Below are 21156 nucleotides of genomic sequence, written 5' to 3'. Positions count from 1 at the left end.
TAACATAAATGCACATGGAAGAAAATTGGTACCAAAGGTTCATGTGAGACAGAAAGGACATTGTGTGAGAAAAGAATGATCAGGGCTCAGGCTGGCACGTTATTATTTGTCTCTTATAGTAATGCCCAAACTGTGCTTTAAATGATGCAGTATAGGAAGTAATGTGCCTCTAATGTTTTAGAACCATATCTTTTTATAGAAGTGTCGAGATGACATTGACTTGCATTTTATTCTCTGGCAATATTTTCTTCTGTTTTATTTTTACAATTTTGGTGAAAGGCAATACATTCACATGGCTCAAAAATATGTATGTTTATGTATGTATACACATACAAGCATGCATATACACATACATTGGAACCTCTCCCTTCCCACTCTGCACCTCAAGTAACTACTGTCCATGATGTATGTGTGTCTTTATGCATATATTAGTGAGTAATTACAGATCTTTTTACGTGTCCTTTTTTAATACAGGGAGTAGCATATTTTAGACCTTTCCATATCAGTTCATAGGGTGCCTTCATCATATGCTAAATTGTTCTATGAATTTTTTGTTGGGACTTTTTCTGTTTTGGTTTTTACTTTTCTTTGCATTCTTTTGTGTTTTTCCTTTTTTCAGGTAAATTTTTTATATGGTGAAGTGCACAAATCATATATTCAGTTTAGTTAGATTCAACAAATGCATACACCAGTGTTTTAAGATAAAGAAATTTCAATCATCCAGAAAGTTCTTTCATACTCTTTCCTAGCGGTTCTTCTGGAAACAGTTACTGTTGTTTTTCACTTTGAATTTGTTCTGCCACTTCTAGAGCTTCGTATAAGTGGAGTCATTCAGTGTAGATACTTTAGTGTTCAGCTTCTCTTGATCAGAATATTCCCAAGATTCATCCATGGGTCAGTAATTCTTTTTCAAGATTGTTTTGCTATTCAAGATCCTTAGTATTTCCATATACACTTTATATCAGTTTGTCAGTTGCTACAAAAATATTTTTGCTGAAATGGTCACTGTAATAGATATAAAACAAATAGGCAACAATCATTAGGGAATTAGGTCAGATGGACATCTTAATATTGACTCATCTGTGAATATGCTGTATCTCTATATACTTAGCTTTTAAAAAATATCTTTGAGCAAAGTTGAGTTTGGGCAGAGTTCACAGTCACATTTTGATGTTTTTCCCTTGTGCCTCTTTCTTTACAGGGTATCTTCCTTCTTTTTTCAAACTCTCTGGCAGCCCCAAATGTGTCCTCTGATTCTAGGTCAGTAAAACTGCAGTTTTCTAAAAACAACCGCCCTGCAGTGTTCTGTTTGAATTCTAGTTGCACTGCCTAGCTGTGGCTGGGGAGTGCCCTTGGGTACACAGCCACAGAAATGCAGCTCTCATCCAGTACAGTTTGCAGCTTTGACAGTTGGACCTCCCTTCAGCTTTTGTCTGTTTTTGATCTGTGTCTACTATTTTCAAATAGTTGATTATTTTGTTCAGAATTTATCATTGTTATATGAAGGAAAGTTAGCCTAATTGAGGCTGCTCTGCCATTACTGGAATTAGAACCTCCATTCTGTTTTGTGTATTCTTTTACTAATTGCATACTGTTCTAATTATTGAGAATTTATTATGTGCTTCAGAATCTGGTAGGACAGGTCTTTACTATTTGTTAGAATTTTCTGGTCATACTTATTTGTTTTGGCTTATTACAGTATTTGGACTAATACCTGGATTTTTAAAACATTTATTTTTATTGAGATTGCATCAAATATATAAATTTGGTAGAGTTAATACCTCTATGATGGTATCTTCCTGTGTAGGGACGTATGTTTTTCTTTTTTGCTCAGTGCACTTTTGTGTTCTTTAGTTATGTTTAAAATGTTTCTTTGTATAGTTTGACACAGTTTTAATTACATTTATCTAGATGCTGCTTATACAACTCTCACTATCTAAGGGGGATTGGTTCTAGGATTTCCCACTCATACCAGAATTAGTGGATGCTCAAGTCTCTAATAAAAAATGGCATTGTAAGCCTGGGCACGTTGACTCACTTCTGTAATCCCAGCACTTTGGGAGGCTGAGGTGAGAGGATCACTTGAGTCCAGGACTCAAGAGACGTTGTTTGTACAAAAAGTGTTAAAATTAGCCAATCGTGGTGACACACGCCTATAGTCCCAGCTACTCAGGAGGCTGAGGCTGGAGAACTACTTGAGGCTGGGAGGTCAAGGCCGCAGTAAGCCTTATTTTAAAAATAAAATGGCATTGTATTTGCATATAACCTATGCACATTTTCTCATACTTTAAATCGGCTGTTCCCAACCGTTTTGGCACCAGGAGAAGGAGTCATGAAAGACAAGTTTTCCACTGACCGTGGTGGTGCGGCAATGGTTTTGGGATAAAGACGTTCCACCTCAGTCATCAGGCATTAGTTAGATTCTCTTAAGGAGTGCCCAGCCTAAAGCCCTCGCATGTGCAGTTCACAATAGGGTTCTTGCGCCTATGAGAATCTAATGCCACTGCTGATCTTCCAGGAGGCAGAGCTCAGGTGGTAATGGTCTCTACCCTGCTGCTTACCTTCTGCTGTGTGTCCTGGTTCCTAACAGGCCGTGGACCGGTATCAGTCTGTGGCCTCTGAGACTCCTGCTTTAAGTCATCTCTATATTATGCATAATATGTAATACATTGTAAATGCTGTGTAAATAGTTGTTACACCATATTGTTTTTAAATTTTGTATTTTTCAATTGTTGTATTTTTTAGTTTTAAAAATTTACTTATTTTTTCTACTTTTTGATCCACAGTTGGTTGAATCCAAGGATGTGGAACCCTTGGATACAGAGGGCTCTATGTTTTATTATAAATTGGCTTATTTTTAAAAATATTTTTTATTATGTAAACAGGCAATGATTTTACTAGCTAGAAGCAAATTTAATATTTTAAAATAAACCTTCCAATTTTGTTAGGCATGATAATGATGGAACTGAGGCTTAAATATACCCTATGGCAGCAGTTGGAAAGTGGCCGAATTAGGGTTGGGGTCTAGATCTGTCTGCCTCTAGATTGATTGCAAGTTCTTAACCATTACTGTTTATTCTTCTCCGATTCCTTTCAAGGATTAAATAAAGTACAATGTAAACTTCATGCTCTATTTTAGATTCTGGTTCTCATGTGAGTCCCAGAATAACTTGAGTGAAATGTTCTGATACAGAGCAGAATAGCCTCTTGTGCTACACTTTTGTTAATTATTTTCAAAGAATAGTCTCCTGTATACCATTTCTTTAATAGACTCAGAAGTCTGTAGAATTGAGGTGATTCTGTTGTGATTTAAACTACATCATGCTATATGTTTCCAATAGATATTTGAAAATATCTTTTAAATAAACCATTAATGTCATGGTTTTTCAATCAGTATATCTTTGGAAAAAAGGGAAAGGTCTAAGCCTTAATTTACCTGGCTTTTTCTGGCTTTTATAGTCTGGTAAATTTTGCAGCCTGAAAAAGCAAGAGAATCTATAAAATACTTGAATGAGATGCTGGAAAATTTCAGAACAGGTTTTGTTTTGAACTGTCGGGTCACTGTAGCCCCCAAAGCAGGGCATGATGTGTTCCTGCAGCCTGATAGCTATGTGACAGCACCTGTAGTACTAAAGCCAAGGATGCCAGGTGGTTCTGTTGCCTGGCCACAGGAAGCCAGCGCTTCTCACCATTGCCCTTTGAACTGTTGATCCAGTTAAGCTCACTAACAATGTGTAAATTTGAAATTTAATCAATTGCTTGATTCATTTTCAAAAGATGTTTTGAAATACTCCTTTATCCGCATTGAAGTTTTGATGATTTTGTAATATGTAAGAAATGGACTTTTCAGAAAAGTACAACTTAGTACTTGAGACATTGGCTGTCAAAGTTCCATTCCAAAACTTCCTTTTAAGCTCTCTTTCCCTTCTCTCACTGACCAGAAGTTACTTTGAAATGAAATAGAGGTAGGGAAAAAGGGAGAATTATCTCTGAGCTGCCCATATTCTGGAGAGAAATGTGGGAGAAAATTTTTAAGGCGGTATACTAAATTAGAATGACTTCAAAGTCTATTTATTTATTCTAGAGATGAGAACAAAATAATTTTCAGTAAAACTTAAAAATATCATGACCAGATAACCTGAAAATCTTAACTGTGGATGCATGTCTATTTTTATTGGGATTTTTTTCTATATTAAAAATCAGTTGACATCTGTTTTTAGATAATTTTTTTAAAAACTGGATTATAAAATGAAGCACTTAGTAAAGCTGATGGCAGAGGTTTTAGATCTTTTGAATACAGGAAAGTGGTAAGGGCATTATAGGTATGATTCATTGAGCTAGAGGGCATTGGTGTTCACATTTTAAAAACATAATCATGACTTATCTGGAGTCACATGTTCCATTTTATTGGCTTCCTTCATATAGAAAATATAGTAACCAGCACGACATGCCTGTGAAAAAGTGAAGCAATTGTATATTTTCTGGGTGAAGGAAGTATTCTGTACATTCTCCATGTTTTACATCATGGTATTTTGAATAACCATGCTTCCATGTTCACATCAATTTTTTGTTTTTCAATTTATGCACAGCACTTGCTCTGAAATTTGGGGACTGAGTACACCAAATACGATAGATCAGTGGGATACAACAGGCCTTTACAGCTTCTCTGAACAAACCAGGTGAATATTCTGCCCTCTGTCGAATCTTAGAGATCTTGTGGGAGGGGGGTATATTTTGAAAGACCTATATGGGGTTGCTTAGTATAATTTTGCCTAGGATGTTTCCTTAATGTAAAATAAGGCATAGCATTTAAAATATCTGCTTGCCAGTATTAAAAATATATTAAATGTTTCAGCTGATGTTTTAATCAATGCAATTCTAGTTTGAATCTTCTTTAAATTACTGTATCCCCTAAAGAATAATAATTTTGATAACTATATATTTATTTTAGCTTGAGATCAGATTATAATCTGTTGTTGGCCTAATTTTTAAGTAGATACATGATGAGTTTTGCTAAATTTCTTGTTATCAGAATCTCATCTTTATACTAATAAATACATACTTAATGAACCCCTTATATCACAATTAACAGTAGGTTAACTCATTTTTATGTTACTTTTTTTAATCACTTCATTTTCTTTTTTGCGTATATGGTATTTGTTCATTTCATCTCATCATATTCATCACCATCCACATTTATTTGTGAACTACATAAATATACCTCAGTTCTCAAAACAGTCACAACTGGGTAAAGAGTTGCAGTAGTCTGAGGAAGTTACTATCACATCATTGTTGGTATTTATCATTCTTCACACTAGTTCCTTTTCTGACTCTTCAGTCACCTCCAGAATTAATATCCTTAGAAGCATCTCTAAAATGAGCTTGATTTACTAAACATAGAAGTTGACAAAGTTTTTCAAGTATAACTGCATAAACTCTCTTTTTTAAAAAATCAGTTTTTCCCAAGTTGTTAGCCTTTCATTGGCATTTGAGTCATTTATGTGACATATTTATAAGAAACATCTGCTAGTGCTGCTGCATACTTTTATCAGATCCATTAAATAGTACATTTTTGTTCTTGATTCTCACTAAAACTAACTAAATGGCTGTCATTCTTTTCTTTATGCTTTTATTGTACTAATTTAGCCCATTTGACTGCACTTTTTTTTTTTTTTTTTTTTAAAGTTCCCTCCTTTCTTTTCCCCTTGCTTCCCAACAGGTCTCTTGATGGTCGTCTCCAGGTATCCCATCGAAAAGGATTGCCACATGTTATATATTGCCGATTATGGCGCTGGCCTGATCTTCACAGTCATCATGAACTCAAGGCAATTGAAAACTGCGAATATGCTTTTAATCTTAAAAAGGATGAAGTATGTGTAAACCCTTACCACTATCAGAGAGTTGAGACACCAGGTAGGAATATTGCAAGTTTTTTTCTTGGTTTTGAATTAAATGCCTGAACTTCAGTATATTTAAGTACTCTTGTGACCCAGGAAAATTTTAGTGTAAATTCTAATAAATTACCTTAAATTGTGCATATTATTTGGTGGTAATTAAAAATTTTTTATTTTTAAAATTTTTTAATGAGAAAACATATCTGTTTCTTGGAATAGCATATGATTTGGCATGAAAGTGCATATCCAGGAAATCCTGTAGATTGGCAGTCTGCTCAGAGCTATGCTGATGTGCTTCTACATGTCCCTGCTGCAGTAACATTTTCAAGCATTTTGCACTTGGAGTGCTTTTAGAAGTACTTTAATGACATCATTTGTATGTACACCGTTTAGTAAAGCTTGTAACAAGACTTTTCATTTAGTTAGCTGTCTACCTGAAACTATTAAAAAATATAGCAGTAGCTGCGTTTTTGGAAAATTTCCTATATCTGATTTTACAGATAAAGACAATGTTAAGTTTTCCAATGGGGATTTATGAACTTTAATGGTAATATAATATTACCAGGATCACATTGTTCCCAAAAGTTTGAGATAAATTAGAACTTGGAAATTTGGATAATAGACTACCTAAGTTAGAGCCATAATCAGATTTGTCATTTTCTCAATAACTAGTATATATCGAATAGGTGGACCCTAGCTTTAAAAATTAAGCTACAACTTCTCTTCTTGTTGAAAACTTTAAAAAAGGTTCCCCCACTCCCCTTTGCTCTTTGCCATTAACTTGGATTTCTTGAACTTTTTCAGTTTTGCCTCCAGTATTAGTGCCCCGACACACCGAGATCCTAACAGAACTTCCGCCTCTGGATGACTATACTCACTCCATTCCAGAAAACACTAACTTCCCAGCAGGAATTGAGCCACAGAGTAATTATATTCCAGGTATTTTTGCCTTCTGAATCTCCTAAAACTTGGATAGATGCAAATTTTGTTAATAAGCATTCAAGTTTTAGTAAATTGTGGTTTCACTTTTTTAAAAATGCTTTTGAGTTTTTAATAGAAAAATCGGATTCGTTGGGTGATTATTTTGTGAAATGTATAAGCCTAGTACATTAAACAGTTTTGTTTGGAGAAGAGTTTTACTTTATATTTCATTTTCTTTTGCAGTGACTTTAATCAAAGTACTGTGAGAAGCAGAAAAGAAAAGATCTTAGTAAGTTTGTCTTAGTTGTTGAAGCCAAGCGAGATGCAGAATGTAAGCAAAACAAATGGTGTAGGAGAAAAGTACCCCCCAAACACATGTAACTGAATATCCACCCAATGATCACTTTTTCTTAGATAACTTGGTAATATTTAACAGAAATATAACATTTCTATAAGAAATATAATACTTAGTTCTATAGACATAGCAACACTTACATATTATAACCCGAACGTCAGAAAACCTCTTTTAATTATGTTTCGTCTGCATCTCAGTAATTTCTGATGAAAATTGAATTCAGCTACATGGTTCTCAAATTTTGTTCTGATGTATTATGTGATCCAGTAATACTCCACGATATGATATCTGGCCTTTTCGTTTTTTATGGTTTCTTTTTTTTTTTTTTTTGGAGAACAACTAATACTTTGTTACTTTTCTTGTATGTTTTCCTTTTTGTTTGGTTGATTTTTCTCCCTAGCAGAAACAGCATGATGTTAGGATGAGGATTAAGCTGTAGTGTCTCGATTTCTTTCTTCCTTTTGTAATATTCTTTTATTCCACTCTTATTTTATACACTAAAAATATGTAAGGAACTTAAGAGCATTTACAAAATTCTTAAAATACAGTTTTAATACATTTAAACAATTATTTCTTTCATGTATCCATCATGGAAATAATGCTTATTCATTGAAGATAATTTTTAAAATGTAAGGAAGAAAAAAAAGAAAAGATAACTAAGAAAGATAAGTTTTTTTTTTAAATAGCTGGTTTTACAGATGGGAAGTGGTTTTTGATTGTTTTAATGTATATTTCTTTGATTACTGTTTTATTCCAGAAGAGGATTTAAAGCTGCTTTTTGGGTTGCTAGGAAATACAAACTTACTGAAGTTAAGAGAGGGAGAGGGTGGGATGTAGTATGATAACACTAGGAGGAGGGAAAACCCGGGACTATGAAACAGGGCAATTGCTAGGTAGAAAAGGGAGTGGAGTTGTGTGAACGTTGGTGTGGGGAAGGGGAGGCATTTTAAGTCGTTAGTGTGGAAATTACTGTTATTCAGCCAGCAATACTAACCTTAGGTATAAACATGCAGTCTTAGGGACAACACGCATATCCAGTAATTATTTGGAAGGATATTCACCAGAATGTTTAGTGGCTTTCACTTGTGAAGATGTTCGGGCTCATTTTTCCTTTCTTTTTTATTCCTTTAATTATTGATAGATTTGAGTATTTTATAAAGTAGAAAATCAGTAGTGGATTATACCCATTTGCTTTTCTGGACAGTGGGGCTTTATCCGGTTTCAAGCAACAGCAAAACCAAAGGGTTCACATTTTATTCCACTTAAAAGAAATTTTAACATTTTCTCAAAAATGCTAATAGCTTTATTATTTATTACAATAATGGAAAAAATAAACACAGTAAGATAACGTATTTTAAGGTTCAGCATTTCTTTCTGATTAGATCTTTGAAATACAGGTTAAACTCAAAAAGCTTAGCACCGTTTAACTTCATTAGCTTTAACTTTTAAAATATGCATAATATGTACCCTTATTTTTATGTTCTTTGAGTATATGAAGATAATTTATTCTTAGAATTTTTGTTTTAAAAATTTGGGGGTACTGACACTTAAATGAAAAGTTTGATACTTAAAGTTTGTGGTTAGTTTATTGAATAGATATTGTAAAAGGTTATTGAAGGAGACCCTTAACCTGTATCTTCTCTCCCTCTTTTTTTTTTTTTTTTTTTTTTTTGAGACGGTGTTTTGCTCTTGTTGCCCAGGCTGGAGTACAATGGTGTGATCTCGGCTCACCGCAGCCTCCACCTCCTGGGTTCAAATGATTCTCCTGCCTCAGCCTCCCTAGTAACTGGAATTATAGGGATGCACCACCATGCCCGGCTAATTTTGTATTTTTAGTAGAGACGGTGTTTCTCCATGTTTGTCAGGCTGGTCTCGAACTCCCAACCTCAGGTGATCTGCCTGCCTCGGCCTCCCAAAGTGCTGGGATTACAGGCGTAAGCCACCGCGCCTGGCCTCGTTCTTTTGATAATTTTAAAATTCTGTTTGGATATGTGTCTTTGTTATCTTGAATCGCTCAAAACTGTTCAGTGTAAATGTAAAACTGATGAAAGTCTTCCGAACTTATTTTTCCTCCCTGGAATTACAGTTGATTAAATTGTATACATGTTTTTATTTTACATGCAGTTTATTCAGCTATTCAGATACCTTTCTGAATATAAGTGTTTTATTCAGACAACATGTTGGAAATAATATATTAGAATCCTAATGGTTATTTTCAGGGAGCATTTTACCTCTTTATACAGTAGTCTATATTTGAATTGAATTTTCTGCTTCAAACACTTAGACTTTACCGGTTAGGAATCCTTGGAGAAACACACTTTTTAGATAGAATTCAGCCTGGACCAATCCGGAACCATACTCTACCATATTTTACCCTATAGAACTTAGTGTAAGTTGTAAGCCTGTATTATTTAATACTTTTATAATCCAAAATCTTGTGTGTTTTTTAATTTTCTAAGTACTCATAAAATAACGATGTTCATTAGATTAAACAACAACAAAAAAAAATTGTAGTTACTGATGGTTTTGCAGCCTACTGATTCAGATCTGAGGCATTTTTAAAGTTACGTTTTTGGCTCTTGCCCCAGAATATGTACATATAGGAATGAGCAAGATACGTACATAATGTGTATGTCCAGAGAGTAGGATTTTATTAAAAGTAGATGTTAAGGATTCACTGCAAAATTTGGACAAGATCCTGAATTATACACCCTCAGTATGCAATATTACTTTTTATAATATTATATAACATTATTATTTGTTATTTGGAGTGATTCATTGGTTATCTCTGGTAGCTGAGAGAAAAGGTAGTGAGATTATGTTGCAGCTATGCTTGATTTGTTTTAAACTTTTGTAGAAACGCCACCTCCTGGATATATCAGTGAAGATGGAGAAACAAGTGACCAACAGTTGAATCAAAGTATGGACACAGGTAAAAAAATGTCTTTGAAAATTCCTCAGTTATTAGATATACATTTCTTGTATTGTTTGAAATTCACAAAAGATGTTACTCTTAAATTTAGAGAAGTTGAGACGCATACCAAAAAAGATGATCTTCTATCTTGATTTAACATATCTGAACTACCAAAGAGGTCCATGTTGTCACTGAAAAATTATAACGTATGCTACTCTGCAGAATAATTGTTATTTTTTTATTAGAGTAAATGAAAATTTGAAAACATGCACATACTTTTATTTCTTTTTAAGTATTTGCTTCTGTTGAAAATTTTAGTAACCCTATGACTAAGTATCTCTCTGTGATAAAAAACCATAATTACTCAAATAACAGATTTTCAGAGGAATTTGGGGGTGAAGGATGGGGATCAGCTTTTCACTGCTTTTTTAACCTAATAGTGAGTTTTGAATTATAGTAGATTAATTTCTTATACTTAGCTATCAACTCCAAAAAGTGATGAAGAAAAAAATTAAAGCTTTAAATCACGTCTTATGTAATAAAATGTATAACTCAGCAGAACTAATAAACTACCAGTGAAATCACTTTGATGTCATTGTAATTGTCCAGTTTGATTCATTTTACCTGTCTGTATCTTAACTGTTGGACACCTTAATATCACAACCTGACAAATTATACCATCAGTCTTTCTCCACATCTTAACACTAATGCATTCTTGGTTATGATAATCTAAATTATTTTTAAGTGGATTAACATTGGTGGGGGAGGGAGGGGTTACAATAATTCTGTTGTTTAAATCCGTTTTTTTGGACTCCCAGGTAAAGAAGTTTCTGCTGTAGCTAATCATACATTTGGGTGTTTAGGAGTACCAGATAACTAAGAAAGGTAGATAATCTAATGAACATTGGAAATAACGTGTTATACATCTTAATGCAAATAATATTTGACTTTCCACATATGTTTTACTAAAATTAGATGACACTCTTCTTGAAGCAATAATATTCTTTTTTGCCTGTGATGGACAGCTGTTACTGTGACATTTGAAAGTGAATGATGGGAAAAGATACTGAACGTCATAAACCACAGTGAGATACTACCTCACACCTACTAGATGCTATAATCAAAAAAGGACAATAACAAATGTTGGTGAGGATGTGGAGAAATTGGAGTCCTCATATATTGCTAGTAGGAATGTTAAATGGTTCAACACTTTGGAAAAGTTTGCTGTTCCTCAAAAAGTTAAATACAGAGTTAACATATTGTGGCCAGCTATGTATCCAAGTGAACTGAAAACATGTCTACTCAAAAACTTGTACATGACCATTTATGCAGGCATTATTCTTAATATTCAAAGTTAGAAACAACTCAGATGTCCATCAAATGATGAGTGGATGAATAAAATGAGGTATGTTTCTGCAATGGAATTATTCAACCATGTAAAGGAATGACAGTATAGCATGACGTGTGGCAACATGGATGGACCTTGAAAGCAGTATGTTAAGTGAAATAAGCCAGAAAAAAAAGGCTGCAAGGATTCTAATTTAGTGCACAGACACCTATTCAACAATAACTGAAACACAGGAGGAGCAATAATACGAGTATTCGTTACGTATGATAAATGAATCAAAGTACAAAAGTGGAGAATAAGCTGAATCAGCCAGCTAAAATAATTGCAGTGTTGGGGCTAACTTTGAACCCAACCTAATATTTCTGTTTCAGTGGAGCAGTGTTACTGGCTTTCTGAATGACAGGTTTAAAATTACTGTATGGCAATGGGAATATGTGATTCATGAGATGCCAACAGTTTGTTTGGCTGCCAGCCTCTTACCCAATATCAGTTTCTCTCTTGGGGCCATGGCAAGAAACAATTCTGACTGATGCAGGGCTCCAATTTAGAACAAAGTTGGCCACCTCTCTAACTCTGGTTCATACCTTCCAGAAGGAAAGACATAATTAAATTCATCTTTCATAACCTGCTGTTAAAAATAATGAATTGAAATTTTTTAAAAGGGCAACCAGAGGATAAATTAGGCATAATAAGTAAGTGTACGAACAAGCACTTGTTACTTTTTTCTTTTTTTTAAATTTAGATTTTGCTGGTCAAGACTTTATTCTTCCTTTATAGTGGATATTAGAGATCAGGCTGGACATCGTAAGAAATTTATAAGTTCGATTAACCTTTGTAGTATTGTATAATCAGTCCCTTTTCAAGTCATGATTTTTATGAACATATTTGTTCAAACAGGTATATAGAGAAATAGAATATAATAGATCATAAGATGTGGATCTCATAACTCACAATTCAGTTTTGTATCTTCTACATACACGGTGCTTGGTCCAAGATACACAAAGAGACTTAAAGGGGTTTTTAATCTGCCTGTGTCCCAGAAGATAAAATGAGGTGCTAACCTCCAGTACCTCAGAATGTGGCCTTGTTTGGGAGTAGCATCTTTGTAAATGTAGTTGTTTAAGATGAAGTCATACTGAAGTACGATGGGCCCTAATTCTATATGACTGGTGTCTATAAGATAGGGAGGAATGTGCCATATGAAGATGGAGGCAGGTAACTGGAGTTAGCACCTGCAGGCTGAGCAATTCCTAGGATTGTTGGGAAACCCAAAAGCTTAAGAGAAAGGCATGGAACAGATTCTCCCCTTGAGCCTTTGAGAGAGCATGGCTTTGCTGACACCTTGTCTTGGGACTTAGGTCCTTCAAAGCTCTGAAAAAATAAATTTCTGTTGTTTTAAGCCACCCAGTTTGTGGTATTTTGTTAGAGCAAGCCCTAGGAAGCTAATACAGTGAGTATTAAGATTTTGAGAGTATCCTACTAATATGTACACTTAATTATTTGTAAGTTATATACAGGTACTTCATGTACATTTAAAAATATATACAAAAATTAGAAATTGAAGGATGAGATTAAATAAATAGAAAATACGTTTTAATTTTTTCTTCTTGTAAACTACTAGTTTTTTGTACTCCTAGACAGTTTTCCCATACACTCCACTTACAAGACTTACTCCTCTTAACTAAATGCATATAATCAAAATAGCATAGTGAGACTCTGAGCTAGACTATCTGAGTTTGAAATGTTCCTCTTACATATGCTAGCTAGGTAACCTAGTTTTTAAATCTGTAAAATAGGGACAATAATAGCATTTAACTCATAGAGTATTAATAGGGCTAATATTTATAAGGCATCTATGTGTTCTAACCTGTAATAAGCACTGTATGAAGGTAGTTAAAATGTTAAGAGGAGTTAACCATTAAGAAAAAGGAAGATAGTGGATTGCACAAAGATTTGAAGGAAAGTGAAGAATTGAGATCCAGACACAGAAGCACTTGATTTTTGTGGTTTAGGATCAGCTCTATAAAATAGGAAAGTAAGATTTTTGTCAAAAATGAGGGGTCAGGTTTGACAACTTCAGGATAATAGTCTTAATAACAATGCCTTTTTTCTGCCATGTGTTAAACAGTTTTTGATGTAGATGTATAGCATGTCTTTCATTAGATAAATTTTTTAGTATTTTATACTTTTAGTGCTGTTACACGTTTTTGTTTTTACATTTTATTTTCCAGTTGTTCCTAGGATATGGGAAATACTTGATTTTTGTATATTCTTTTCTCCTGCATTCTTGTTAAATTGACTTTTTGGTTCTAGAATTCTGTAGATTCTTGAGGTTTTCTGCATACACAGCCATGTCATCTGTTGATAAGGACAGTTTTTTTTGTTTGTTTTTTGAGATGGAGTTTCACTCTTGTTGCCCAGGCTAGAGTGCAATGGCATGATCTCAGCTCACTGTAACCTGAACCTCCTGAGTAGCTGGGTTTACAGGCATGCACTACCACGCCCAGCTAATTTTTCGTATTTTAGTAGAGACGGAGTTTCTCCATGTTGGTCAGGCTGGTCTCGAACTCCCAACCTCAGGTGATCCACCCGCCTCGGCCTCCCAAAGTGCTGGGATTACAGCCGTGAGCCACCGTGCCCGGCTGACAGTTTTTCTTTTTTTCCCCAGTCTTCATGCTTTTTTCTTTTTCTGTCCTAACTAAGACCTACAATAAACTGTTGAAGCTGTAAGAATGGACATTTTTGCATTGTTCTGATTATAGGAAGAACACATTTCACAATTCCCCCTTTAAGTATGATGTTAATTGTGGATATTTTGGAGATTGTATCTGATTGAGGAAGTTCTTTTTCCTTTTTGTTCTTAATGTTCTAATTGTGTTTTATAAATGGCTGTTGAATTTTGTCAAATTTTTTTTCTGCGTTTATAAAGAGGATCATATAGTTTCATGGATTTGAATTGTTTTATTTTTGAGAATTTTTCCATCTATGTTTATGAGAGATTGGTCTATAGGGTTTTTTCCCTTGTAATGTGTTTATTAGTTTTAATATCATAAAATGTGTTGGAAAGGGCTTTCTCCTGTTTTCTCGAAGAGTTTCTTTAAGGTTGGCATTATTTCTTTCTTAAATTTTTGATAGGGCTGGGCATGGTAGTTCTTGCCTGTAATCCTAGCATTTTAGGAGGCCAATGCTGGAGAACTGCTTGAGCACAGGAGGTCAAGACCAACCTAGGCAACAAAGCAAGACCCCGTCTCTACAAAAAAAAATTTTTTTTTTTTTAATTAGCCAGGGGTAGTGGCATTCACCTGTGGTCCCAGCTACTTAAGAGGCTAAGGTGGGAGGGTCACTTGAGCCCAGGAGGTGGAGGTTGCATTGAGCCATGTTTGTGCCACTGCACTCCAGCCTGGGCAACAGCGAGACCTTGTATTCAAAACAAAGTTTGATTTTTCCAGAGAAACCATCTCTTGTAGGAAAAGGTTTTTTAAATTGAGAATTATTTACATTTTTAATTTTGTGTATGTGTTTGATAAACTTGGATTTTGTTAGAAATGTGTTCATTTCATTTAAATCATAGGATTGATTAATTGAGACAGGATCTCACTTTGTTGCCCAGGCTGGAGTGCAGTGGCCTGGTTGGCTCACTGCAGCCTCAACCTCCCAGGCTCAGGCAATCTTCCCCACTTTAGCCTCTCGAGGAGCTGGGACCACAGGTACATGCTACTGCACCTGGCTAATTTTTGTGTTTTATTTAGAGATAGGATTTCACCAGGTTGCCCAGGCTGGAGAATGTATTGATATAAAGTTATTTCTGATATTTGTTATTCCTTTCATATATGTGAGATCCATTTTAAAATTTATAATGTTAGTAATTTGACTTTTTAATTTTTTATTAGAATGTCTTGTAATGGATTAATCAGTAGTCTCAAAGGACCAATTTTTTGTCTTGTTCATTTTTTGTTGTCTTTGTCTCTTTTCTGTTTTGTTTGTATTCATCTTTTTGTCTGCTTACTTTTCATTTAATCTGGTCTTTTCTAGCCTCCTGTGGTGTACATTTAGATCATTGATTTGTTTATAATGTACACATTTAAAGCTATAAATTTCCCTCTAAGCTTTATGTTAGCTCTATATTACAAATTTTATGTTGTTTTTAAATTATCACTTATTTTCTAATTCTTCTTGATTCATGAGTTATTTAGAAGTTTGGGTTTTTCTTAGGAGTGTGAGGATTTTCTAGATACTTCATCAATTTCTAATTTAATTCTGTTAACAGTCCAGCATATAGTGTGTGTGACTTTAGTCCTTGGAAATTTATGAAAATTATTTTATGCTATAACTTGTAACTTATCTTGATAAGAGTTCCATATATAGTTGGAAAGAATGTATATACTATAGTGTTCCAAATGTCATTTAGGTCAGGGTGGTTGATGGTGTTTAAATCTTCTTAATTCTTTATGATTTTTTAAAATCTCCTTATTTTGTCAGTTATGATAAGTGTTAAAATCTTCAGCTCTGATTTTAGAGTCATCTGTTTGTGCCTTTAGTCCTGTCAGTTTTTGCTTCATGTGTCTTTAACCTCTGTTATTAGATGATACACATTTGGAATTACACATCTTCCAAATTAATTTGCCCTAATTATAAAATGCATTTCATATTAACATCACCATATCTTCTTTCTTACCTCTGGTTACATGATATATTTTTAATTGTTTCAGTCTATCCGAATCTTTATATTTATGATGTGTTTCCTGTGGACAGCATATTTTTGGTTTTATTTAATCTAACAATTTTTGTCTTTTAGTTGGAAAATTTAGTCCGCTTATATTTAGAGGAATTATTGATACTGGCTTTAGGCTACCATTTTGCAATTGTCTGTCTATTTGTTCTCTCTGGTTTTTATCTGTTTGTTTTCCTGCCTTTTAGACTAATCAAATAATTTTTGTTTCTCATTCTATTTACTCTCTTGGCTTTTTACCAGTAACACTTAGTATTATTTTCTCAGTTGGCATTCTCGTGATTACATTGTACTTATGTTATACCTAGAAGTTTATTTAAGTTGTAATATTTTACAACGTCATGTAAAATTTAACTTTACACCACTCTAGTTTCATTCATCTACTTCTGTTGTTTGTACTATTATTGACATGTATTTTACTTAATAAAAATATATAAACCCCAAAGTTCAGTGTTATTTTTTGCTTTTGATATCAAGTTGATTTTTAAAGGAAATTAGAAGGGATAAAAAGAAGTATTTTATATTCACCTACATATTTACCAGTTTGGCTCCTTTTTGCTGCTTTTTATTCCTTTACTACAGACATTTCTTTCAGTTGTTTTAGCACCATTTTGCAGAGACATTCCTTTCTCCATTGATTTACATTGGCTCCTTTGTTGAAAATCAAGTGATAATATGTATGTGACCCTGACTTTGAGTCTGCTCTTAATCCAATTAAATGAATTTTTCATTTCAGATCCTTTATTTTTTAGCTATAAAATTTCCATTTTAAAGTCTTTGATAATTTGTGTCCAGTTAATATGTAACATGGCCTGCTTTTGTTGACTGTTTTATCTCTTGATTATGGGGTCACTTTTTTCCCCCTCCATCTTTGAATATCTCGTTTTTTAATTGGATAGTGGGTGTTGTATATATAATAATATTAGAGATTAAAATAGATAACACTTTCTTTGGAAAGACCAACTCTTTTCTCTCTCTATTTGCCAAGTTGAGGAGCTGATCCTTTCCCTGCCCTTAGGATTTGAGTTGGAACGGTGATAATTTGGTGCTTTAATGTCACATCACACAGGTTTCAGGGAGGGTCAGTTCCCTACCTTATCAGAACTTTCAGATACAAATATGGCAAGACTGCATATTCTTATTTCTTTCCAGCCTTGCCCAGGACTTCCTATGCTACCATGTACTCAGCTAAAGACATGTATTAAAACTGACTGGTGAAGAGGAGCTCTGTGCTTGCAGCTTCTTAGATTCCTGTTGTCTGTGCATGGCCATTGAAATTTTAGTTGGCTTCTCCTTTGGCAAGCTCAGTCCTTTGTCTGTGTCCTGACTTGGCAGATGCTGTCAGTAGTGAACCACTCTCTGTTAACTGGGGAGGAGCTCATCCCTCTCTGTAAATTAGTTCCTGTGGACTTATTTGGATCTATATCTGTGTGATAACTTTAAAGAAAAATAGAATTTTTCTTTGTTTATCCACTGTTTTCTTACTGCTATTTCAGAAGCAAAGGTTTTCCCCAATCTTCTACATACTAACTATAAGGGGAACTCTGTAGGAGTTTCTAATAAAAACAAAAGCAGCCTCTTTTCTCATTATGAACAGAATTATGCTCTCATAGAAAAATTGGAAATATGTAAAACCTAAGATGCTATCGCACTGGGGATTAAGTTTTTTAAAACAAGAAATGAAAAAACGATCATTCATGCATTATATATTTCATAAGCTGAATTTGACGATTATAATGTATCACTTTGGCAGGGAAGCTTAATCTCTTATTTCTACCATTATTCTGTGTCAGATAAAAGTTAAACAGTGTTCTACACATAAGATTATGATACAGCATTTCAAATTATACAACAAATGGATGTTCATTATAAAAAATTAGCATAGTTAGGCAAAACAGGAAAACTTAAGCATTATATGTAATTGCATCTAGCAAAAAATTAAAATTTTAAAAGGTTCAACTTTTACCAGAAATTAAAAAACAATGCTGTAATGAACCTCATTAAAAAATAGCTAGAAAATGACAGAGAAATTCAGTAGGATGTCAGATTCTAGAGTTCCTGTTCTTGTTTATTACACTATATGTCTGGCTGGTTTTAGGTGACATGGGGGAGAAGTGGGTGCTTTTGATACATATTGCTGAGGCTTAGAATATGACTAGTGATCATATTTGGGTTAAGGTTGAAGAAGCAACCCAGGATGATTCCCAGTTTTCTGGAAGGTTTGTGAACACTTTAGTCTGTATTCAGTAAATTAGACTTTTTAAAGCATACATTTTTATTGTATATGTTTAAGGTATATAACATGATATTTGGTGTATGTAGTGAAATGGTTGCTGTAGTCAACTAAATCCATCATCTCACATAGTCACCTTTTTATGTGTGTGATAAGAGCACCTAAAATCGACTCACTAAATTTCCAGTATACAACACAATATTGTAACTGTAGTCCTCAGGTTGTACATTAGATCTCTGGGCATATCTTACATATCTGCAACTTTATACCCTTTGACCTATAATCTCCCTATTTTCCCCCCAACCTGTAATCACCATTTTATTATGTTTCTATGTATTTGGCTTAAAAAAAAAAACCCACATATGAGATTATGCCATGTGTCTTTCTATGTCCACCTAATTTCCCTTGGCATAATGTCTTCCAGATTCATCCATGCCAAAAGTGGTAGGATCTCCCTTTTTAAGGCAGGATAACATTCAATTGTGTGTATAACCCTCCATTTCTTTATTCATTCATCTGTTGATGGGACACTTGGGTTGTCTTCTGTATCTTTGCTATTGTGAATAAAAGCAGCAAGAGTAAAAGCAACGTGCCACATAACAAGGGAGTCTTCATTAGACAATCAGATTTTTCAGCAGAAAGTTTGCAGGCCAGGAGAGATGGGTGGTGTATTTAAAGTGCTGAAAGAATTAAAAAACAAAACTGAAATTAGCCGGGTGTGTTGGTACACACCTGTGGTCCCAGCTACTGAGGAGGCCAAGGTGAGAAAATTGCTTGAGCCTAGGAGGTGGAGGTTGTAGTGAGCCAAGATTGTGACACTGCCCTCCAACCTGGGTGACAGAGTGAGACCCCATCTAAAAAAAAGAAAAAAGTACCCCTGCCAACCAAGAATACTATAACCAGTAAAGCTGTCCTTCAGAAATGCAGGAGAAATAAAAAATTTTTCAGACAAAAGCTGAGGGAGTTCATCAGTGCTGGTGTGGTGAGGATGGGGAGCAACAGGCACACTCATTTATTACTGGTCAGAATGAAAAATGGTATAGCCACTTTGGAAGACAGTTTGGTGATTTCTTACAAAACTAGCTATATTCTTACCATATGGTTTAGCAGTCTTGCTTCTCCTTGGTATTTACCCAAATGAATTGAAAACTTAGGTCTACACAAAAACCTGCAGATTGATGTTCATAGCAGCTTTATTTATAATTTCCAAAACTTGGAAGCAACCAAGATGTTTTAATAGGTGACTAGATAAATAAACTGATATATCCAATTAATGTACAACAGGTCCTCAAGTAATGTCATTTCGTTACAGTGTTGATGATTGGGGAATGTTGGTTTTGTTGTACAATTATTTTGCTTAAGTCAGTTTCCAAAAACCTATGGAAGATGTTAAATGAAGACTTACTATATATGACATTCTGGAGAAGGCAGAACTATGGAAGCAGTAGAAAGATAAGTGGTTACTGAGGCTTTGTGGGAGGTAAAGAGGACTAGGTGGAGCACAGGGCATTTTTAGGGCAGTGAAACTACTCTGTTTGAAACTGTAAATGGATACACGTCATTATACATTTGTCAAAACCCAGAGAATGTATAACATAGCCCTAATGTAAATTATGGACTTTCAGTGATAATGATGTATCAGTGTAGGTTCATTATCATAACAAATGGACCATTGTGGTTTGCGGATGTTATAGGGAATTTGGGGAAGCAGGGCAGGGGTCATATGGGAGGTTTTTGTACTTTCTGTTCAGTTTTGCTGTGATCTTGAAACTACTCTAAAAAAAAAGTCTTTTTAAAATTAAAACAATTTAATGTCACCTTAAAAGTTATAACAGATTTTTTATAAAAAACCTGGGTGAATATTTGCAAATAGATGACAAGTCTAAGAACTGATTTTTAAGTTTAAAAACTTACAAATCAAGAAGAAAAAGATAGTTAATAGAATTGGCTAAAAGAACAGAAATACACTGTTTACAGCAAAAACAAGAAATTAAAAAATTGCTCCTTTTAAACCTGTCATATTGGCAGATGTCAACATGTAGTGACACGGTGTGAAGAAACACTAGCTTATAAATTCTTAGTGAGATGAAACATTTTTGAGAGGGTATTTTGGCACTTATAAAAGTTTAACACATTTTATTTGACATTTGTTAATTTGTCAAAGGTTTGATGAATGTATCCTACAAATATATGTGAATTTGTACGCGAAGATACATGCACAGGGATTTCTGTAGATGGTTTAGCTGTAAGTAGACACTGCTAATTCACGCTGGATCTCAAATAGGATATTTATAATATTTCTTCTAAGTGGAAGACCTGTGGTAGGTGAGACTCCAATAGCAGCATTTATGTATGAATAATTCATAGGCTAATCATCAGTTCCTTGCCTCTGGTTTTTTTTTTTTTAAAGGCTTCTATTAATTGTTAGCTTATTTTAAGTTTTTAAAATTTGTCTTTTTTGTAATCTGTAATTCTAACCTGTCACATCTGACTGAACGCCTGTTAATTTAAATGATCCTACTGGTCATTTCTAAGTATTTAATAGAGGAGTAAACAGTTAAAAGATGAATAATTGGGCAGTTTCCTCCATTTCTAATAGTGGCTTTGTTTATTTTATGTTGGCTTCAGGAAACAGCAGTGAATTTTAGCTCATTGTTCCAAATATGTTTTGACCTTTCTTAGTTGTACCTGTTGTGACTTGCCAGCAGATTTGTGACTTGCCAGCAGATTTGTGACTTGCCAGCAGATTTTTCAAACTGAGA

At 34.2% G+C, this 21156-nt stretch overlaps 1 protein-coding gene across 12 annotated transcripts in view; it reads left to right on the top strand.

Moving 5' to 3' along the window:
* The window catches only part of SMAD2 (SMAD family member 2), an 89780-nt gene that overhangs the window by 56025 nt on the left and 12599 nt on the right, over positions 1-21156 (top strand). For 5 of the 12 annotated variants that reach the window (XM_034943635.3, XM_055102646.2, XM_034943636.3 and 2 more), the window contains 4 exons: positions 4590-4679; positions 5720-5913; positions 6699-6833; positions 10028-10102. In XM_034943635.3, the coding sequence (XP_034799526.1) occupies positions 4590-4679; positions 5720-5913; positions 6699-6833; positions 10028-10102 (494 nt within the window). Of the gene's footprint in view, positions 1-1201; positions 1261-4589; positions 4680-5719; positions 5914-6698; positions 6834-10027; positions 10103-21156 lie in introns of all 12 variants that reach the window. The other 7 variants (XM_034943638.3, XM_063597273.1, XM_034943637.3 and 4 more) reach the window with 2 other exon arrangements.

This window comes from Pan paniscus, chromosome 17, assembly GCF_029289425.2.
Source record: "Pan paniscus chromosome 17, NHGRI_mPanPan1-v2.0_pri, whole genome shotgun sequence".
NCBI lineage: Eukaryota > Metazoa > Chordata > Mammalia > Primates > Hominidae > Pan > Pan paniscus.
Note: the sequence above shows the minus strand (reverse complement) of the source record. Positions and strands in the feature narration are given on the sequence as shown.